The following is a 21,010-nucleotide window of genomic DNA, read 5'->3' as shown; positions in this document are numbered from 1 at the left end:
AGAAGACTCTTCATAGAAATAGTCAATATCACTGGACAAGAAAATGTGTATGAAATGAGAAACTTGTTAATTAAAAAAAGTTAAGAGAACTGAAACACATAAAAAGGCAAAAAAGAAACATGTAGGCAAATATCCTTTTCTTTAACTCATTGTGACAAAATGTTGCTGCACCATTGATATGCAATGCCATACTGTTTAGAGATTTCCAGTACTGGGCACTCTGTTTCATTAAGCTGTGATTGTAATTAGTTGGACATACAAACCCTTTTCAGGGTTTGGAGGAAAGAGAATTAAAATCATAACCCTGGATGAACCAACAGTGTCTGCTCACATTGTAAATTTTGGTAAGAACTCTACCATAAATCCAAGTTGGGTGATTCTTCCTGACTCAGTCTAGTTCCCATGCCAGGTCAATATCTCAGTGAATGAAACCTCTTTCTCCAAAATCTCCTTTCCTTATTCACTTCCCTTCTCTGATGGAGCAGTTGGAAAAGGTCCATCTGAAAGCAGCCCTACGTTGTTTTCCATTCAAATAATTTGGCAATGGGAAGTCAAATTTTGTGTTCAAAGACTGGCTGCAGGCAATCTTTTAAGTGGAGATTGTTTTGAAACTTCAGCTGAGACCTTTACTTTGCATTTGGATTCTGGCTTAACAGTTATATTTTCACTTTAGGATACTGGTCAGGAGATCCTTTTTTAGGCCACAGCCCAGTCGAGTCCTTTCATACATTTTATTCAGACCTTAATGTGACTGACATTCTGAGGTTTAATTTATCTTTTCTTTGAAGTAACAGCATAAAAACAGAACTTAATCCAGTGGTGTATGATATATGATCCGAGGGGACAAACTAGTTTTGTGTAAATAGTTATACAGACACTTACATATGGTTATGCACACCACAGACCATAACAGTTTCTTGGTCCAGAGTGTTGCATTTTCACAATTTTATAAGGATATACATAATAAATTATGAAAACATGTCATTTTTTAATTTTTAAAATACTAAACCAGGCCTAATCCATTGAAGACTAATAGCCTGGAGAAAGATACAAGAGGATGAACTGGCCAACTTACTGGTACATTTATTTGCTTACTTTTGCACACTTCTGTAACCAAAATCCTTCCAAAAGAATTTTTAAAATATTGTTAAAGGGAATACAAATAGGCTTGAAATGCAGGTTTTGGTAACCAAAGAAATACAAAAATCTAATCTGAAATCTATGAAATTAAAGTATTAAAAAGTAATTTTAGTTTACTTTATTAATCATCCCCTTCAGTTTCTCTGTTTGAAACACCACATCATTGGGGAAGGCCCCAGTTTAGCCGTGTACTTAAGTGCCTACTTAAGTTCATCCTTATTCAGCACAGAACTTATGCACATTCTTCATCTCAAACAAACAGTTATTAAGTCCCATTGACTTCAGTTGGATTTAAGCACATACCTACGTGCTGTGCTGAATAAGGATGGGGTTAAGGACATATCTGAGGCTAAACATGTACTTAAATGCTGTATTCAACTGGAATATTAATGCATGAGAACTATGGATGTAAAATATTTTCCATTAAATCTGAAAACTTCACATTTCATTGTGATTTTGTAAAATTGGTTAATTTTCAATAAAAAAGGCAACATTGCAATTTTTCATTTGAAAACACATCTATTTTTAGGAAAAACTTTGAAGTTTTCAAAGCTGATTTCACATAACCCCAATGAGAATTAGAAACATTAAACAGACCAGGGTAGTTACAAAGCAAAGTTTAACGAACATTGTAATTGTTGATGAGGAAATTACATTATACTTTTAAACTTCTTTATGTTTTAATCTAAGGCCAGGTTTTTAAAGTTAGATGTAGGCCCATATTCAGATACTTGCATGCACACATGGAGAAGAGGTAGCCATATGTGTGTGCTGATATACATTTTGCACACATGGGGTAAAATTTTGGTCCCAATAAAGTCAATGGGAGTTTTGCCATTGACTTCAAAGAGGCCAGGATTTCACCCATGATATCTTAGTACCTAGGTTTGTCTTTACTTAACAGTTGTACCACTATAACTATATCAGTATTATTAATATGGTATAATTCTCTCCCCAGTGTGGATGCACTTCAATTGATATAAAGGATTTTATACTGGTATGGCTTATTCGCCTAAGGGCAGAGGAATAAACTACTGTGTTATAAGCACTTTTATATAAACTAGCAGTATAATGGAGTCCACACTAGGTGTTACCATATATGTATTTTGGTAAAATAGCCACACTCTTAACCAAAATGCTTATACAAAATCTGTGTGTACACCAGGGCACATACAGTTATTTATATGCACCTCTCTTTGAACATCTTCTCTCTTAAGATGTTATTTGAAACAGACAAGACTATTTTTTAAAGAAAATATCTTTTCACATGTCCCTTTAAAAAAACTTTACCTGTGCAGAAATCTCGTATGATAAGTGTCCATTGAAGGAATGTCTATGGCTGAATAAAACAGGATTTATATACATTTTTAAAACTAACAGATCTTTCACTCTAGTGACAGTAGTAGGCACCACTCAAAGTATTCTTCTTTATATTTCTTTTCTTCAATGAATGCATAAGTGTAAAATATTAAAAATAATTAGTGAACAGTTACTATGAGGGATACTACATTTAAAAATGAGCATTAGCTCTTCATTAAGTGCCCAGAAGAACTGTCCTCAATATGCAACTGTCTACAAAGCACCATAACATTACAAACAAGGATGAGTTATATTTAGCCCTCATAAAAATGTTTAATTGGAATCCAATATAATCCTTCATCTAATGTGTATATGAGGTGGTAAATAAAATGAGACTGAATATTTAAAAGCAGGTGACTTTTGTATCTGATAAACTTCAAATTTCTTCTTAAATTAAAATATCACTAAAATAGTCATCTAAAATGATTACATAAGCCTTTAAAGTGAAATACTGTACTTAAATATTTCTTATCTGAATAATCTTTAAATAATTAAATTTACTGAAGGCTGCTCTTTAACTTAATTCACACACAGAATTTGGTGCAGTATTTTTAATTTGTTATAGCAAAGTAAATAAGAAAAAGCAGAGAAAGCAACAGTATAAAGCATGAAGGCTGAAGGCTGCCCTGAAATAAATATACACAACTCCCATTGCAATCAATAGGAGGTATTCTCATCTAAGAGCAGAATTTGGCCCTATATATTTTCATGTTCACAAATGAGCATAATACAAAGAGATAAAATTCTAAGGGTACTAATTCTACCCAAGACTAATGAGATTCATTATCTTTTGTTTCTTATGCAGCAGTGGTAACATTTGTGGAATTTCAAAATTCCAAATTGGAATCAAGAGTGATAAATATGACATTAAATGCAGAAGCAGACAGCTATATCCAATTCAAAGCTAGGAATCTTGCAGATAGTGCTCAACTGGTGCATGTACATAGTTGCTTAACTATCTATACTCCCTCATATCCAAGTATGAAATGATACTGTATCTATGCCAATTCCCCAGGAAGGTAAGGGCCAGCACAAATTGTATTTGCATCAGAAGCCTGCTTAATTCTGTGAGTGCTTTCTTCTACAGGATATTCACTCGTTACTGCAAATGCACAACTAATGGCAAATGTATTTTTAAATGTGACGATGTCTACTGGCGTGCATACCAAAAGAAAATACCAGATTACTAAGGGAGAAGGAGACATTTTGGTTTGAGGCTACCAAATAAAGACTGTATTGCATTGGCATCCTGGCAAATCTGTTTGCATATGTAGTGCTTATACATGTAGATATGTATATGAAGTGCCAGATTAGACTCTATGCCATTTGGGAGAGGGCCCAGGTTCTGAAGGAGAGGACCCAGCTCAATAACAACAGAAAGGGACAAACCAAAAGAAGCTGAGAAGTGTGTACAATGTTGACTAGTCTCCTGTTTAGTTTGATATCCTTTCAGAAAGAAAAAATGCAAGCGATGTTACAGATTTATGGGTAAGATCCATTTTGTGTGGAATAAGATAGATCAACCTGCCCTTAGCCATATACAATGTGAAAAGATAGATGTGTTTGGGAAAAACAAGGTATGATAACCATAGCCCAGTGGATGGAGTGGTCTGTTTGCATAACTATGGCAGGAGTTTACAAATCTGTTCATTTTCTTTTAAGGGTGATCATTTTCAATTACACGGACTGCCAGTATCCAAGCCATTTTTGAAGTGCAGAGTTAACTGCTCTCTCAGGGTATGTCTATACTGCAATACGACCCCTGGGTTAGCTCTGGCTGGCTCAGATCAGCTCACTCGGGCTTGCAGGTCTCAGGCTGCAGGACTATAAAATTGCAGTGCACATGTTCAGGCTTTGGCATCCTCACCCGTGAAGGGGTCTCAGAGCCCAGACTCCAGCCTGACTCCGAATGTCTACACTGCAATTTTATAGCCCACAGCCTGAGCCCCCTAAGTTGGAGTCACCTGACCCATGCCAGCCACGGGTCTTATATTGCAGTGTTGATATACCCTGAGACGCTGCAAGGGGGGAGGGTCTCAGAGCCTGCACTCCAGTCCAAACTCAAACACCCACACTGCTATTTTTAGCCCTGTAGCCTGAGCCCCAGGAGTCTGAGTCAGCTGATCTGGACTCAGACTCGGTGCCATGGGGTTTTTAACGTAGTGTAGACATATCCAGGGTATACTCAGTTCTGCCTAGCTGTGTGGATTGATAGATTTGTGCTAATATCCACATATAAGAGAAGCTTGTCTTCATTTTCCTTGGCATTTTGGGAAGAGTGCCAAAACCCAGATGCTGAACTTTCCAAAGAAGAAAAACATAATTCTGACCCAGCTCAAGAGTAGGTTCTGTGGAAACTGAGCTGAAGAAGCCTTCTGACATTTAGATGACGAGAAGACTATATTTTTTCTTGTTAGTGTCCCTAAAAGCTGAAAACTGCCTTTTTTGTACTCATTCACAATATTCAGTCAACTAATGTTGGAAGATGCACAACCAAGAAGTTTTTAGGATCCAAAATATAAATCAAGAAATTTATTACTCACCTCATTTGCCTGTTGTTTGATAATAAGTTTCATTACTGTTGCTCTGGCATTTTTTGTACAAGTTTCAAAGTTAAAACAACATGTGGATAAACAGAGTTTGCATTTACTAAAAATCATATGAAAATAATACAGAATATAAGCAAATAAAAACATAGCCCTTTAAACATATTTTTTCTCTAGCAGAGGCCATTACCACAATAAATGGTCTGTTACAGATATTATCACATTACTTCCTTGATATAATTTCAAAATGAAATATCAGTCTCACATTCCCAAACATTGCTTTCTCCCATAATCTTACCCAAAAGTGTAGTGTGAATTCTGCATCTGAAATCTTAATTAAAAAAAAAAAAAAAAAGCTTTTCTTAAAGCCCACAGGCATTTTGGGGTGAAGGGCCATGGATTATCAAGATAAAGCATACAGTGCCTGGCTGACATATGATTTCATCTTTTGTTTTCTATTAACTTGAGTTACAACCTCAAGGTAATCTTGTTATATTTATTTGATATGGTAAGCACCTTCAACTAACCGTTTTATGTCTGAGAAACTTCAGAAGGGCTTCTTAAAGATTAAAAAGTCACTATTTGTAAAATGTTTAAGTGCTAGAATAAGGAACTCCGGTAGCTGAGGGTAAGAAGCACTTTCACTGAAAGCCTGGTGGCTTGCACAGTGTCTTCATCTGTATTCTACTATGGCTGCCATTTTGTCTCTAGCTTCGAAGTCCACTTAGTGTTTTTAAAAACAACAAAATAAAATAAACCTAGAACAGAGCTATTAGCCCTGGCAAAAAAGGTGAATCTTTAGTTTTAAAAAAATCCTTTCAGAAGGGCTCTTTGTAATTAGACTCTCTTTATCAAACTAAGCTATAATTTGGCATTGGTAACGTTTACAGTTCCGCAACATACTGTAATAGTTTGAGATATAAGAAAACCCTCCAAATACTGAGATGTTTATTGCAATACCTTTTAAAAGATTCACAACCTTTCAACAGTTTCCCACTTCATAGTCCTGTCTTTTTTTAAAACAGCACCCAACATTATACAGTTTCCACATAATATTAAACATGAAATTACCACTTAGAAACAATATTTCAGTAGATAGAGGGTTTAAGGCAAGTCATTCATTTGGAAAAATTAATTTCCATGTGTTAATTTAGACTGACACAGCTGTTTTCCACCCCATCAGTGCCTTGGAATACACAACGTACATTCAGCAAAGGGGCACACATCTGACCCTATGGACATATGTTGTAAGTCCTGAGTGCCCATTGAAATAATGGTAATATTTTCATATAAGGCATGACCCACAGGGACATGGCATAGGAGGGGTTAATTTGCTTTGTTTCCAGTCTTACTATTGTATATGATATTCCCTAGGCAACAGCATTCTTTTCTTACTAAACACCTTTGCAAACAAATACAAACCCCTTTAAAAGGTGCTAAAAATGGGTTTTGAAAACATACAAAATATATTCATCATAGTATTTCCCAATCATTGCTTTAGTGCTGGATATCTGCAGGTTATTTCTCGTTTCTGATCGAAACTATTATTTGTTGTGGAATAACTGTTCTGTCCCAAAACATTTTCTTCTTCTTCTAGTTTTTTGGGCCATGAGGACTTGATGCTTTCCTGTTCTATACTTCCTTTTTGAGTTCTTTTCAATGGCAATATCAACAACACTAAGATGCAGGCAATGTGAAGACAGAAATACCAGGAGCTAAACAAAGAAGAAGAAGAAAAAAAATCATTAATCAGAACTTTGGCCACTATTATAGCTACTTTAAATACCTGACTGCCCTTACATAGGCAGTTTGCCGTATATATGATCTTTAGCAGCAAGGCATCAACATTTCCACTAGCATTCTTTCAAATATCTTTTATTGTACTGGAGAGTAGAGTGGGAATCAACAAGACGTGAACTCTCTCCCAGTATATTTACTGCTAGAATGTAAAATAGACAATTCTGGACTATAAACAGCTCCAAGGTAAAATGCTACATTTACCATAGCAAAATTTAATTTTTTGGTGACCCCCACTCTGCTATAAGCTGTAATGGACATAACCCAGCTTTGTAGTCACACATGCCATTGGGTATTTTGGAAGTATGATGTATTTTGATGTATTCCATACTCTGGCCTGTCTCCCAAGATCTGTGAGAGTAACAACAAAGAAAGTAACAGAATGTCATTAGCCATCACCTTCAGCCCCCAACTAAAACCTCTGCAGCGCATCATCATCAAGGATCTACAACCTATCCTGAAGGACGATCCCTCACTCTCGCAGATCTTGGGAGACAGGCTAGTCCTCGCTTACAGACAGCCCCCCAACCTGAAGCAAATACTTACCAGCAACCACACACCACACAACAAAAACACTAACCGAGGAACCTATCCTTGCAACAAAGCCCGATGCCAGCTCTGTCCACATATCTACTCAAGGGACACCATCATAGGACCTAATCACATCAGCCACATCATCAGGGGCTTGTTCACTTGCACATCTACCAATGTGATATATGCCATCATGTGCCAGCAATGCCCCTCTGCCATGTACATTGGCCAGACCAGACAGTCTCTACGCAAAAGAATAAATGGACACAAATCAGACGTCAAGAATTATAACATTCAAAAACCAGTCGGAGAATACTTCAACCTCCCTGGACATTCGATTACAGACCTAACAGTCACAATCCTTCAACAAAAAAACAGCAAAAACAGACTCCAACGAGAAACTGCAGAACTGGAATTAATTTGCAAACTGGACACCATTAAATTAGGCTTGAATAAAGACTGGGAGTGGATGAGTCATTACACAAACTAAAAACTATTTCCTCATGCTAATTTTTCCCCTACTGTTACTCACACCTTCTTGTCAACTGTTTGAAATGGGCCATCCTGATTATCACTACGAAAGTTTTTTTTCTCCTGCTGATAATAGCCCATCTTAATTGATGAGTCTCGTTAGGGTTGGTATGGCAACACCCATTTTTTCATATTCTCTGTATATGTATATCTTCCTACTGTATTTTCCACTGCATGCATATGATGAAGTGGGTTTTAGCCCATGAAAGCTTATGCTCAAATAAATTTGTTAGTCTCGAAGGTGCCACAAGTACTCCTCATTCTTTTCACACACTGTATAGCATGTTAAACATCTGTGTCACTTTAAAACTGCAAACAAATAATGCAAAGAAAAAGAATGGTTTTCCTGCTACATTTAAGAGCCTTCTGTGAAGCACTTTCTCTCTTTTGAGAAATATATGCCTATTTACCCTTTTATTGCTGGTTATTCATGAAAGTTACTTTAGGCAGTGGTCACTTATTGCTGTTGCTCTGTGCCTCTTGACCCATTTTCTAATCTCAGATGTGTGCTCTGAATGGCTCCTATTCCAGGAAATTCAATACTGCACTTGTGCTCTGTGTGCTTAAGAAACTAGGAAAATTGTTACTTATTTTGTTTGTCCAAACTGGATGACAATTCACTTAGCTGGCAAGGTAGTGATCCAAATACTAAATTTTTATCACCACTCAAAGGAGATCTCCTGCCAAAAGAATAATTTAACTTGCCTCTGAGTTCAGTGATTTTTAAAAAACCCATGAAGTGTACTTACCTGTAAAACATGAAAGAGGGTTTTACAGAGAGCAGCACAAATGGCACAACTGTGTAACTTATTGCTACTTGAGTTGCTATCCATGTGATGACATCGTAACATAATTTAACAGGAGGAGATTCAACAAAGTAGTGTCTAATGTTGTTTCTCATCTAAAAAAAACAGATAACAGTAAACAGTATTAGTAACTAAAACATTGTTATTGAGAGCTAGTTTTATTGTATTTTATTTGTTCCATTGCCATGAAAGCCCTGAGGCACTAAAGACTTGATCTTATCTCCAGTCTCTTTCCTCTTCTCACTTTGTCCTCAAGTACACCTGATGGGGAAAAGGTTTCACATACTTTATGCTGAGACAAGGAACCTGTTGGAAAGAAGATTCCAATGCCACTCTATATGTAAGTCAAAGGATTCATCCAAGAACACTGCAGCTGGTACATGTGCATCCAAACCATACCCAGCATCCACTGGCCTAGGGTACAGATAGCTTGCACACCCTGGCCTTCAGTTTACCATGCATTATCTGGCCTAAGAATTTAGTATTAGAATTTAGTATTTTCCAATATATCCAATCTAAATTGAGACTTCTTGTCTGATTGAAACAGCCTTGTTTTACAGTAAGTGACATCTAATTTTCTGTAAATATACATTTGTGAATAATATGAAAATAGAATACTTCAACAAAAGTCTCCTTACGGTAAGCCATTCCCATACACTCATTGACAGGATTACAGTCCAAAGCATTAAAAAGCATCCTGTTTGATCTAAATGTAAGAAATTTTAATTGTGTGTTTCAGAAGTCTCAATAATGTAGTAGTTAATATAACAAAATGCGTACATAACACATTCACACACAGCTCCTGTATGTTTCTTTGAGAACCTTGTGTAACCCAGGGACCTCTTGGTGCTAGGGTTGCCACTTTCTATTTGCCTTCTCCGAGGCCCCCCACCCTGCTTACTCCATTTACCACCCCCCCACCATTGCTCACTCTCCCCACCCTAACTCACTCGCTCATTTTCACTGGGCTGGGGCAGGGGGTTGAGATGTGGGAGGAGGTGAGGGCTCTGGCTAGGGGTGTGGGCTCCAGGGTGGGGCCAGAAATGAGGAGTCCATGGTGTGAGAGGGTGCTCTGGATTAGAGCCGAGGGGTTCAGAGTATGGGAGGGGCTCTGGGCTGGGGGTGCGGGTTCCAGGGTGGGGCCAGAAATGAGGGGTTCAGGGTGCGGGAGGGGGCTCCTGGCTGGGTCAGGAGGTTGGGGTGTGGGGTGGGGGGTGAGGGTTCTGGCTGGGTATGCAGGCTCCTGTGTGGGGCCAGGGTTGAAGAATTTGAGGTGCAGGAGGGGGTTCCGGGCTGGGGCAGGGGGTTGGGGTACAGGAGTGTGTGAGGGCTCCAACTTGGGGTGCAGGATCTGGGGTGGGGCTGGGCATGAGGGCTTTGGGGTGTAGGAGTGTGCTCTGGGCTGGGACCGAGGGGTTCAGAGGGCGGGAGGGGGATCAGGGCTGGGGAAATCATATTTGTGAGTGTGGCAGGGTGGACTAGGTCTGGAGGCGCCCTGTTGGAGACCTCGTGGCCCTGTATCACCCTGTCCCAGAACAAAGCAGCGAGAAGTCCTCCAAGCAGTCTAGAGTGGCTGCAGAAGAGAGGCTAATCGGAGGGGCTGCTGGAGCAACCAATAAGGGGCCAGAAAGGTCAGATAAAAGGCAAACAGCAGAGCAGAGCCTTCAGTGACTGTGTGGAGCTTGACAAGGGAGGAATGAGAGCCTGGCTGATTACACAAACAGTAGGACTATAGCTAGCTCAACAGACAGAACTGAGTGCAGCAAAGGCTGCCAAAGACCAGGTGTCTGGCTGGCTGGCTGGCTGGATAGAATAGCAGCAAAGCCGTCAAAAGGTCAGTGTGGGCAGGCTGAGCCTGGGGGACCGAGCATAAAACCTAGCCAGACAAGGGTTGGGCACTGCTGGTCTGGTAGCAGACTGAGCCCAGGGAGGGCTGCTGAAAAGGACACCAGTTGAGATGTGACCCGGTGTGCCTAGGGCAGCCCTCACTGGAAATGCCAAGGTCAGGGCAGGCTGCAAAAGGGAGAGCAGATACTCCCAAGACTGGTGGGTAACACTGAATTTAAAGTCACAAACTGTGCTTCTGATTTTCCCACACTGGTTATCAAGAAGCAAAAAAAGAAATCACACAGCGCCCTTATTGCATTCCAGTTCTCTGGCTCCCAATCAGCACCTAGGTGCAGTACAGTGAGAAGTTATTTAAAAAACTCTGCTCACATATACAAAATGTTCTTCTGACCCCAAAGGGTCGGCCACTTTGCCAGGTCAGCATAGGTTTGGATCTTACCCAAAATACCATGCTGCCAGCCAATCTTTTAGTGTCTAAAACTAAAGGTTTGTTGTTTAAAAAAAAAAAAGAGAGATGTTAAATGGTAAAGTAGTCACATACATACAAAGACTTCAAAGTCCATATTTCAGGTTCCTAGCAGTATTGGTGAGTTTGCTGGCTTGAAAGTCCCTCTGGAACACATCCACAGCTTGGATGGGTCATTCAGTCACTGTCAACCAGTCTTGACTTCTTGAAATTTTGTCCTTCATTGACTTTCATAGCTCTCACTCTCATAATTCTTCCACCTCTCCAATCAGTCCTTCAGGGTCCTGTTGGGTTCTCTTCCTTCTCCCCTCTCCTATTCTGAGGAGGCATCCCACAACTCTATCATTAATCCACAAGTCTGGCTCTATCAGTTTTATGCTACTAACTCACAAATCTACCTTTCTACAGATGAGCTGTCCTCCTCCTCCTAAGACAGCATATCGGTCTGCCTTTCTAATATTTCTCTATGGACGTCCAATTGTCATCTTAATTTGAACGTGGCCCAAACTGAGCTTTGCTCTTTCCTCTCAAGCCTTCCCCTTCTCCATCATTTTTCGCATCACCCACCTCCCAGTCACACAGGCTCTTAAACTTCTCTCTACACCATCCATTTAAACTCTGTGTAAACATTGCAGATTTTTCTACAGAATATCTAAGATCCAACCTTTCTTCTTTCCACACACCTTAACTCTCACCCAGGCTCTCATCCCTCACCTTGACTACGGGAACCTCCTCCCTAAGAGCACCCCAGTGCTCGGGAGGCAAGAGGCTCACTGGTATCAGACAGTGAGTTTCAGCTGGCCTGACCAGGTTAGTGTATCCAAGTTCACTTATGTCATAATCTGTATCTAATAGGTGTTGTGTAAGGTGTAACTGGAAAACCAATAAATTAATGATCATTACTATTGCATTGTGTGTATATGGTAAATCCCCAAAGGACTGTACAAATGTGAAGGAAATATGGTACTAAATGTGTCTGAACCAGATAAGTCTGGGGAGTGGGTAAATAAGTTTTTCCAGACAAAGAAAAGACCAGTGCCTCCATCCAGGTGCAATCACAGACAATTGGCAATCAGAGTCATTCACTGGTACATCAGAGGCTGCAAGGACAAGTCAATTTGCATTGTAGAAAGCACTAGCAGTGAAAAAGAAACATGGAAACTTCTCCATCATATTCCCTGGCACCTTTCCCTACAGCAGGGGCACTTGAACTTTGAGAAGGATACATTTTAAAAATTCATTGGACTATAAAAGAGAGGGGCAAAGAACTCCTAGTGACTGTTCACCTCAGAAGACAAAGGAACTGAGCACTTAGGACTTTGTGGAACATCCTGAGTAAGGGGGTGGTCAGCCATCTTGCTGGAAGGAAGTGTGGTAAGAATCTTAACAAAACTATGGTCTTGGTTCAAGGTAAGTCTTAGTCATTGGAACGTGTTTTTCACTTTTATTTGTTGGTAGCTATTTCTGACCTTAACCATCATAATTTCTCTTTACAGGAGCAATGTACCTTATTACTCCTCTGAGTGTTCCAGGCGAGGGCTGGACATTTCAGGGCAGATAATTTTGTGGAAATTCAGGACTGGGTGTGTGCTGGACTAGTAATAACCAAGGGTACTGGAGACCAGAGTGTGGCTGTAGTGTAACAAACAGTCTTCTGGAGTCAGAGTTGCTGAACAGGGCTGCTCAACACACACACAATTAGAGCGCATGCTTTTATGCTGACTGGGAGCATCCAGACAGGGAGCTACAGCAGCAGAGCATTTTAAGGCACTGAGGGTTATAAGACAAGCCATGACACAACCTCTCACTGGTCTGGGTTGAACCTCAAATCGTGGCATTCCCCCCCCCTTACTCTGACAAATGCCATCTTGCCCTTCTCAAGCCCATTCAAAACTCTGCTGCCAAGATCACATTCCTGGATTCTTGTTGTGACTAAGCCATCCTGGCTTACTTTCACTGTCTTCCTGTTCTCCACAGCAAACACACACCAACTACTCAAAAAAACCCACAACAAACTTTAAAGCCCTTCATTGTTTAACTCTGCAATTCTAATAAAGAATGGAGCCACTGATTTACATCTCAGCTGTGCCAACAATCCCAGCCCCCATCACTTAGTCCAGTTTCCTCTCAAGAACTTTTGTGTTTCTTCCAATGTGGCTCCTTCAGCATGACAGGAGGAGCTCCTTTTAAAATACCATAAGGTAACTATGCTGTTATCCTTCACATCCTTCCTCAAGACTCATCACCTCAGACATGATGTCAATTAAACACTTGACAACTACAGTTGGTGTCCTGAAACTACTACTTTGGATGGGCTAGCACCAGCAGGAGAGTGAATTTGTGTGGGGGGGTGGAGGGTGAGAAAACCTGGATTTGTGCTGGAAATGGCCCACCTGTTGATCACTTTAGATAAGCTATTACCAGCAGGACAGTGGGGTGGGAGGAGGTATTGTTTCATGATTTCTGTGTGTATATAAAGTCTGCTGCAGTTTCCACGGTAAACATCTGATGAAGTGAGCTGTAGCTCACGAAAGCTCATGCTCAAATAAATTGGTTAGTCTCTAAGGTGCCACAAGTACTCCTTTTCTTTATACCAAACAATGTCACTGTTGCTTTGTCCTCCCCATGCTCTCTGTTGTATGTTCTTTGTTTCTCTGTTGTATGCACTTGCTGTGTTTTGTTATTGCTTAGATTGTAAACTCTCTGCAGCAAGAATGTGTTTTTTTTTCCTTTTCCCTCTTTCATTATGGATGGATAGTGAGTGCCTAGCTAGCACACAGTGGAGGCTTGATCTCTGGGGCCCCTATGGATCACTAGAAAACAAATGAGTACTGTGGATGATATTTAAAACAGTCTGGAAAAAAGTATGTGATTTTTAGTAAAACAAAATTCTAGTACCATAAGTCAGATATAAAGTACCCATTAGATCACATAGTCCAGAACCTGCCCAAGCACAATTGTCTTGTACATACATCTTGTGCTTTGAACAGCATAGTTTTACATTTTTCTACGGATTAGGCTTCCACCACTTCCTTTGGAAGATAATTATTCCAGTTTCTCCTTCCCAACATTTGTAGGTGATTACTTCCTCCTTTAGCAGTTTAGCCAAATTAAAGAAATTTAGTTCTTTCAATCTTTCCTCATAAATTAATCCTGCCAGCCTAGTACAGTTTATATAAATCACACACTGCTTCCAGTGGAAGCATATGAATAATTATAAACATACCAATAAGCTACTGCAATCTTTTACGTGTGTATGCAAGTATTTTGGACAATTTTTTGTGGATGCTATTTGTTGATTACCTACTTAAGTACTCTGCAAACGAATGTATAACATACTAGATTTGTTGCCTGACCCTTTTTGAGGTTATTGATGTTTGGATTGATGGCCAATTGATCTATGACAAAGTTCTTACCCAAGAATCAGGCTACAGAGAAGTAACACTACAGAGTTCAATATCTTGTGGAGAGTCTCGAGGTGGATGACAAGGACACCCACACTGAGGGCAAAGTAAAACCTTAGATATCTTTATTGAAATAATGAACAAAGACAGAAAGGACCCAAGTCTCATAAAAAGGTAGAAATAATACAATATTGGGGTTATCTGTGGTAGCATTCTTTGCATAAGCTCTTTAGAATTGCATACTCAAACCCTTCCTTGAGGACTTGGTGGTAAGAGACAAAGGGATCAGCCCTGACTCTGGTATGCCATAGTGTCTGATGGTCCAAGTTCCTCAATGAACTGAAGGATCAAATAATGGAAAGTAGACAGGGATGGAAGAAGCTAGAAAAGAACAAGCTCCAGACCACACGGTTGCTGCCCTGTTATAAGGCTTGAACATCGTCTGCTCACGCTCAGTCTTCCATACCTAAATTTAGCCTTTTCACCCACATAATATTGAGGTGTACTTACTCTGTAGGTTAACATATTGATATGTGTAACTGCTATCTTAGCTCATTATCATACACATCATCCCTTGCTTAAGCAGATTTGTGGTTATTACTTCCATGTTCTTTATGGTAGCATCTACTGGTACATTGTAACTCCTACAATTGAGCAAGCTCTCCTAACTTCCCAAAAGGTAAAGGTAACCTGTGATGGGGCGTCTGCCCCACACTGGTGGAGAAAGAGTTAAAAGCAGCCCTGAGGAGGCTGTGCAGCAGACAGCCAATCAGAGAGGGGCTGCAATGAGCAGCCAATTAGGGCAGAGCAGGCCCATATATAAAGAGAGCTGTAGGGCAGAGGGGGCAGTTCCCTCTTGGAAGCCCAGGGAGAAAGGACTGGGTCCCTGAAGGGCTAAGGGAACCACCAGCACCCTAGACAGAGCAATGTTGGGGTGGGTCAGGGGAGCAAGAGGGAGCTCCAGCCTGACTGGCTGAAAGACTAAAGCCCAGATAGGGCTATGGGGAAGTGGCTTCTTGCATTACAACTGAATATAATGAAAGCAGCTAAATATAATAAAGGCAAGTCAGGGAATAATAGGCAAGCTTGCCCTACAGGCTACAGATTGTAATAGCCACTGTTAAATATTTAAACACTGTATTAATTCATAGTATAAATTTATCACATTTAAAGAAATATGCAATAAGTACTATGAAAAAAATTAGTCATATTAAAAACTTCGTGATTCCAAGACCTTGTCAGCACTGGATGACTCTCATAAGTTTACTCAGGGCCACAAGGTTAAGCTGACAGCAATGGGGACTGATTCAGGAGGTTTCTAGTTCAACACATAGGTGGAAGGATATATTTGGGTTCTCATTTTTTGGGCTAAAAGTAGAAGTTTGTAGGGCCAGAAATTGCACAGCATGTTGAAAGAGTGGAAGATGGAGCATTTTTGAAGTCTTGAGCCATAGCTATGGGAAAGGGCAGAAAAATTATTTCTTCCTGTAATGTCCACAAAGTCACAGTTAACAAAACTAATCAGGCTGCTCACCACTTAGAACAATCTGGCTGCCTCATATTAGCCCAGACCTGTAGAAGAGCTCTGTGTAAACTGGAAAGCTGAAGCTGGTCCAATAAAAGATATTACCTCACCCACCTTATCTCTCTAATTGGGAAAGACTTTTACGTATTTTAGGAGATTTTTCTACCTATTTGGGGATAAATTCTATCAGTATTTGGACAGTATTGTCCGGAAAATGGTTGACTTGTGGCTGGATGAAACAATCACTGGATGACCCATCACTCTCACAGATCTTGGGAGACAGGCCAGTCCTTGCTTACAGACAGCCCCCCAACCTGAAGCAAATGCTCACCAGCCACCACACAACAGAACCACTAACCCAGGAACCTATCCTTGCAACAAAGCCCCTTGCCAACTGTGTCCACATATCTATTCAGGGGACACCATCATAGGGCCTAATCACATCAGCACACTATCAGAGGCTCGTTCACCTGCACATCTACCAATGTGATATATGCCATCATGTGCCAGCAATGTCCCTCTGCCATGTACATTGGTCAAACTGGACAGTCTCTATGTAAAAGAATAAATGGACACAAATCAGATGTCAAGAATTATAACATTCAAAAACCAGTCGGAGAACACTTCAATCTCTTTGGTCACTCGATTACAGACCTAAAAGTGGCAATACTTCAACAAAAAAACTTCAAAAACAGACTCCAACGAGAGACTGCTGAATTGGAATTAATTTGCAAACTGCATACAATTAACTTAGGCTTGAATAAAGACTGGGAGTGGATGTGTCATTATACAAAGTAAAACTATTTCCCCTGGTACTGTTCTTGTAAAGTGCTGGAAATGGCCCACCTTGATTATCATTACAAACGGTCCATCCCCCCCCGCTGGTAATAGCTCACCTTTCTTGATCACTCTTGTTACAGTCTGTATGGTAACACCCATTGTTTCATGTTCTCTGTGTATGTAAAATCTCCCCACTATATTTTCCACTGTATGCATTCAATGAAGTGAGCTGTAGCTCATGAAAGCTTATGATCTAATAAATTTGTTAGTCTCTAAGGTGCCACAAGTACTCCTTTTCTCCATATGGTTGAGTATTGACTGTTTTTACCTACTGAGGATCAGTGACCTACAATAACCAATATGCAGTCATGCCCCTCATGGTTATTAAACACAAGCAGAGTGGAAGGGTTAGGATTATTATTGACAAATACTATTAACACTTTCTTACGGAAGGGCAAAAGGCCCGCTTCCCTCTAATAAATAGTTGTTTGTCCTTTGTCTTCACTTAGATCATTTTGCCAGTTACCGACCTGTACCGTCAGATTTTGTATGTTTGTGTTTTTTTGGAGGGGTGGTGGTGATAAAGCAGTTCTTCTATCATCCGCAGCCTTCTTACAGACCCCTTTCAAACAGGCTTTGAATCTAGGTACAGTCAGTTTTTGTGCTGATTTCTTAAGAGACTGTCTGCCCTGTGAAGGACAAGATCAAGTGTCCATGCAGATTCTGGTATTGTTATGAAAGGCTGCTGATGGAGGAGCATAATTATGCGTTCCTGACTCAGTGAATCTTGGAAGTAACTGACAGAGTCATGCTTGAGAAGCTCTGCGATCCAGGTACCGTTGGTGGAATGAAGGTGGGATTGAAAACAATGTCATATCTGATTTTTTATTAAGGCATGGCTAGATGGTGGAGTGTCTTAAAGAAGAAGATAAGTTTGTGCTTTGTACAAGGGTTACAATCTAGAAGACTCCTTTTGGACTTCTGACTAATCTTGAATTCTCAGACAGCAGCAGTTGTCAAGAGTTCTTTCAATTCCAGTTGAGTCTGTCTAGGAGGTCGTGGTCTTTGCTTACTGGTGTCCATGCCAGAATTATCCATGCCTTTGTGATTTTTTTTGTATTCAACTTGGGAGCTAACCTTAAAAACTACTCAGAAATTTTTGCTAGAGCTGGCTTGCTTAGTGGTGCTTCTTGAGTACAACAAATTACACCTACACTAGCTACCAACTTGTTTCTGGCTGAGACTCAAGGCATTATCTATAAATTCCTACACTGCTTAGTGACCTGGTTTTCCCTAGGATCACCTCTGTCTTTATGCTCCATCTAAAGAGCTGAGATCAATGAGGATCCTTCTGTTATACATACTAGATTTGACCTCTTAGGCTAAGCTCTCTCACTGGAGTATCCTCCACGGAAAGCCACATCCTCCACTGGTCCAACATAGCCTGTTTATTTTGTACTTTCAAGGTACGAGACAAGGACTATCTACTTACTCAGGCTTTTGCTTGAGGAATGACCTGATTAAGTGGAGTTTTCTGTGGTTAGGGACAAGTTCTTTTGGGGTCAAAATTATTTGTGTGTGTGTGTGGTTTTTTCGTTTTGTTTTTTGTTTTTTATTTTATTGTTCAATGTGGGCCTGATAGAACAGCCATAAAAATAAATGGAGCAGAGTTTTACAAATCAAAAATTTGATTCAATTGTCAAATGTTAATCACTCTGCCATTTTACAGTGTTTTTTAAAAAAAATAATTTTGAAAGTGCTAGGCAGAAGCAAAAATTTAACTTTTTAGAAAGGTAGCCTTATGCAGGTATGAAGTGGCCTTATTTGCTTCCCTGTCATATCTCAAAAAACAGCTGCAACAAAACATGCTCTTGTGAATTTGTAAATTACTTTACAGCCTGAGATCTTGAGTGTCATTTTAAGCTAAGGTTAAATATTCATATTTCAGTTACAATTCCCATAAAAAAGTGTGTGGTTATAAACTGTACCTGCAGCATACTATTATGGAAATTATAACACATACTAAGATCTAAATGCACAAACAGAGAGAAAAAGCACACAAAGTATATTTTAAATGATCTTTCTTTCATTGGCCAAAGAGCTGCTTCTTAATGACAGAGACATCCCTTGAGGGGGGGACGGAGGGAGGGGTGCATGGCACAGGCGCCGGCTTTTTCCTTTGCCCGGGGGTGGTCATCTCCTGCTCAGCCCCAGGCCTCACACCCACTCTACTCCTTCCCCCAAGCCCCCACCTCCGCCTTGCCTCTTCCCACCTAGTTCCGCCCCCTCCCCCAAGGCCCCACCCTGCCTCTTTCCATCCTGCCTTTTCCCACCCAGTTCCGCCCCCTCCCCCGAACGCACCCCATCCCCTCTCTTCCCCTTCCTGCTCAGTGCCTCTTGCATGCCTTGAAACAGCTGATCACGGCTGCTGGGAGGGAGGGGGAGGAGTTGATCAGTGGGGTCGCCGGCAGGTGGGAGGTGCTGGGGGAGGGAGGAGGGAAGCTAGCTGCCATTAGATGCTAAGCACCTGCTAATTTTTTCCTGTGTTTGCTCCAGCCCTGGAGCACCCATGGAGTTGGCGCCAGTGGCAGAGAGCATGAGAGAGCTCATTACAGCTGAGTTGGCCCAGCTGCAGGGTCAGTTACAGTCCCTTAAGGACCTCACAAGAGTGGAAGATCAGTGTACTTTCATTCCATCCTACCCCACTCCTCTATCACACCTCTTACCCTTGGTTGGAGGCTGAGACAGGAGGCTGCCTCCAAGTGAGTTTCCACCAAAAGAGTTTCCCTTCACAAGGGGTATTACTTATCACCAGAATCCTGCCCCTTTGTGCCACTGAGTACTGCAACAGTGTCACATCATAGTGGATAATCTGGCCGTAGGCATAATGCCCTGTGCACATGACTCAAAAGAACTCCTAAACCCAAATCTTGGGATTATATACACTTCTTCCATGGTCTTCGAAAAGTCATGCCGCTCTGTTTCAGTCAATACTGAAATGAGATTAAGGCTTTCCTATCTCACAGGATTATGAAGATTGTTGAAGATGAAAAAGTGCTATACAATTACTACATATGATTATCATGACTGTCATATCCTGTTCAATGAAATGCCTCAGCATGTTTCCTCCCAACATCACACCTGTCACATAATTGTCCTGGAGTGTGGAGCCTGTGTAGAACAGGAAGATATGGTCCACTTCCTCTCCCACTCTCCAAAGATGCCATGTTTTAATGATGCAATAAAAAATAAGGGCTTTTTTTTAAAAAAAAGTATATATTATACATAAACAATTGTACCTTTAATTTGTATGCACAACTACAACCGCATGTGAAAAATTCAAGTAACCAAGTTACTTATATGGCTCCCATCAACATAATACCTGAGTGCCTCACAATCTTAAGTTTTTATCCTCACAACCCCACTGTGAGGCAGGAAGTACTATTATTCCATTTTACAGAAGGGAATGGAGGCACACAGAGGCTAAGTGACTTGACCAAGGTCACACCGGAAGTTTGTGGTAGAGCAGGGAATTAAACCCAAGTCTCCCCAAATCCTATATTAGCATCCTATCCACTGGGGCATCCTTCTGCTTTAGTTGTTCAAGGAAATGGTCAGTTATGCATCTACGTGGCCATTTGTGCCAATCTGTAGTAAACTGAAGTAAATTAGTACAATTGTATGTGCAGTTTAAAAAAATCAGCCCTGTTAAGATTTATCATCCAAATTCTACAGAATTAGCTGAATAGAAATCTAGGTTATTTACACTTGAAAGGATTAGATTTTAATCAGTAAATGTCATTAATAAGGAATTGAGAGGAAGGTGGTGATCACACAGAATCTGATATTTACTGTCCCTTGTTAAGTCTGTGAAGAACTGACATGATAAAACACCTCAACCTGTTTTGGATAGTCAATCAGTACTACTAAAATACTTGCACACAAATCCAAGTTCTGAAAACTAGAGAGCTAAACATACCCGTGAGAGAGATGAAATATGACAGTGAGGGGTGCTCCACCGGAGAGTGGAGTGTTGCAATTTGTGCCAGGGAACTGTTCATGGGCCTTGCCTGGGGCTCTAATTTTTGTATCAGCCTGGCTGAAAAGTGCGAAGATCCACCCCTCTAGTGGCAGGAAAGGGGAAGGGAATTTATGTCTATATACTGCGGCTCCAGAGGCTGTTGTTAGGAAAGGGGTCACAGCTGTAAAATGGGACAATAATGCTAACCCATGTTTGTAAAATGCTTTGTGATATATGGAGGAAAGTATTACATGTT

General features: G+C 40.6%; 1 protein-coding gene across 7 annotated transcripts in view; it reads right to left on the bottom strand.

Annotated features, from left to right (window-relative positions):
• Positions 1-4,782: 4,782 nt before the first annotated feature.
• MBOAT2 (membrane bound glycerophospholipid O-acyltransferase 2) overlaps positions 4,783-21,010 on the bottom strand; it is a 217,663-nt gene continuing 201,435 nt past the window's right edge. For 5 of the 7 annotated variants that reach the window (XM_073336059.1, XM_073336061.1, XM_073336064.1 and 2 more), the window contains 2 exons: positions 8,654-8,805; positions 4,783-6,760 (listed from right to left, as the gene is read on the bottom strand). In XM_073336059.1, coding sequence (XP_073192160.1) covers positions 6,535-6,760; positions 8,654-8,805 — 378 coding nt within the window. In that variant the 3' untranslated portion in view covers positions 4,783-6,534. Of the gene's footprint in view, positions 6,761-7,422; positions 7,618-8,653; positions 8,806-21,010 lie in introns of all 7 variants that reach the window. The other 2 variants (XR_012157926.1, XM_073336062.1) reach the window with 2 other exon arrangements.

The sequence above is a fragment of the Lepidochelys kempii genome, chromosome 3, assembly GCF_965140285.1.
Source record: "Lepidochelys kempii isolate rLepKem1 chromosome 3, rLepKem1.hap1, whole genome shotgun sequence".
In the NCBI taxonomy this organism is placed as follows: Eukaryota; Metazoa; Chordata; order Testudines; family Cheloniidae; genus Lepidochelys; species Lepidochelys kempii.
Note: the sequence above shows the minus strand (reverse complement) of the source record. Positions and strands in the feature narration are given on the sequence as shown.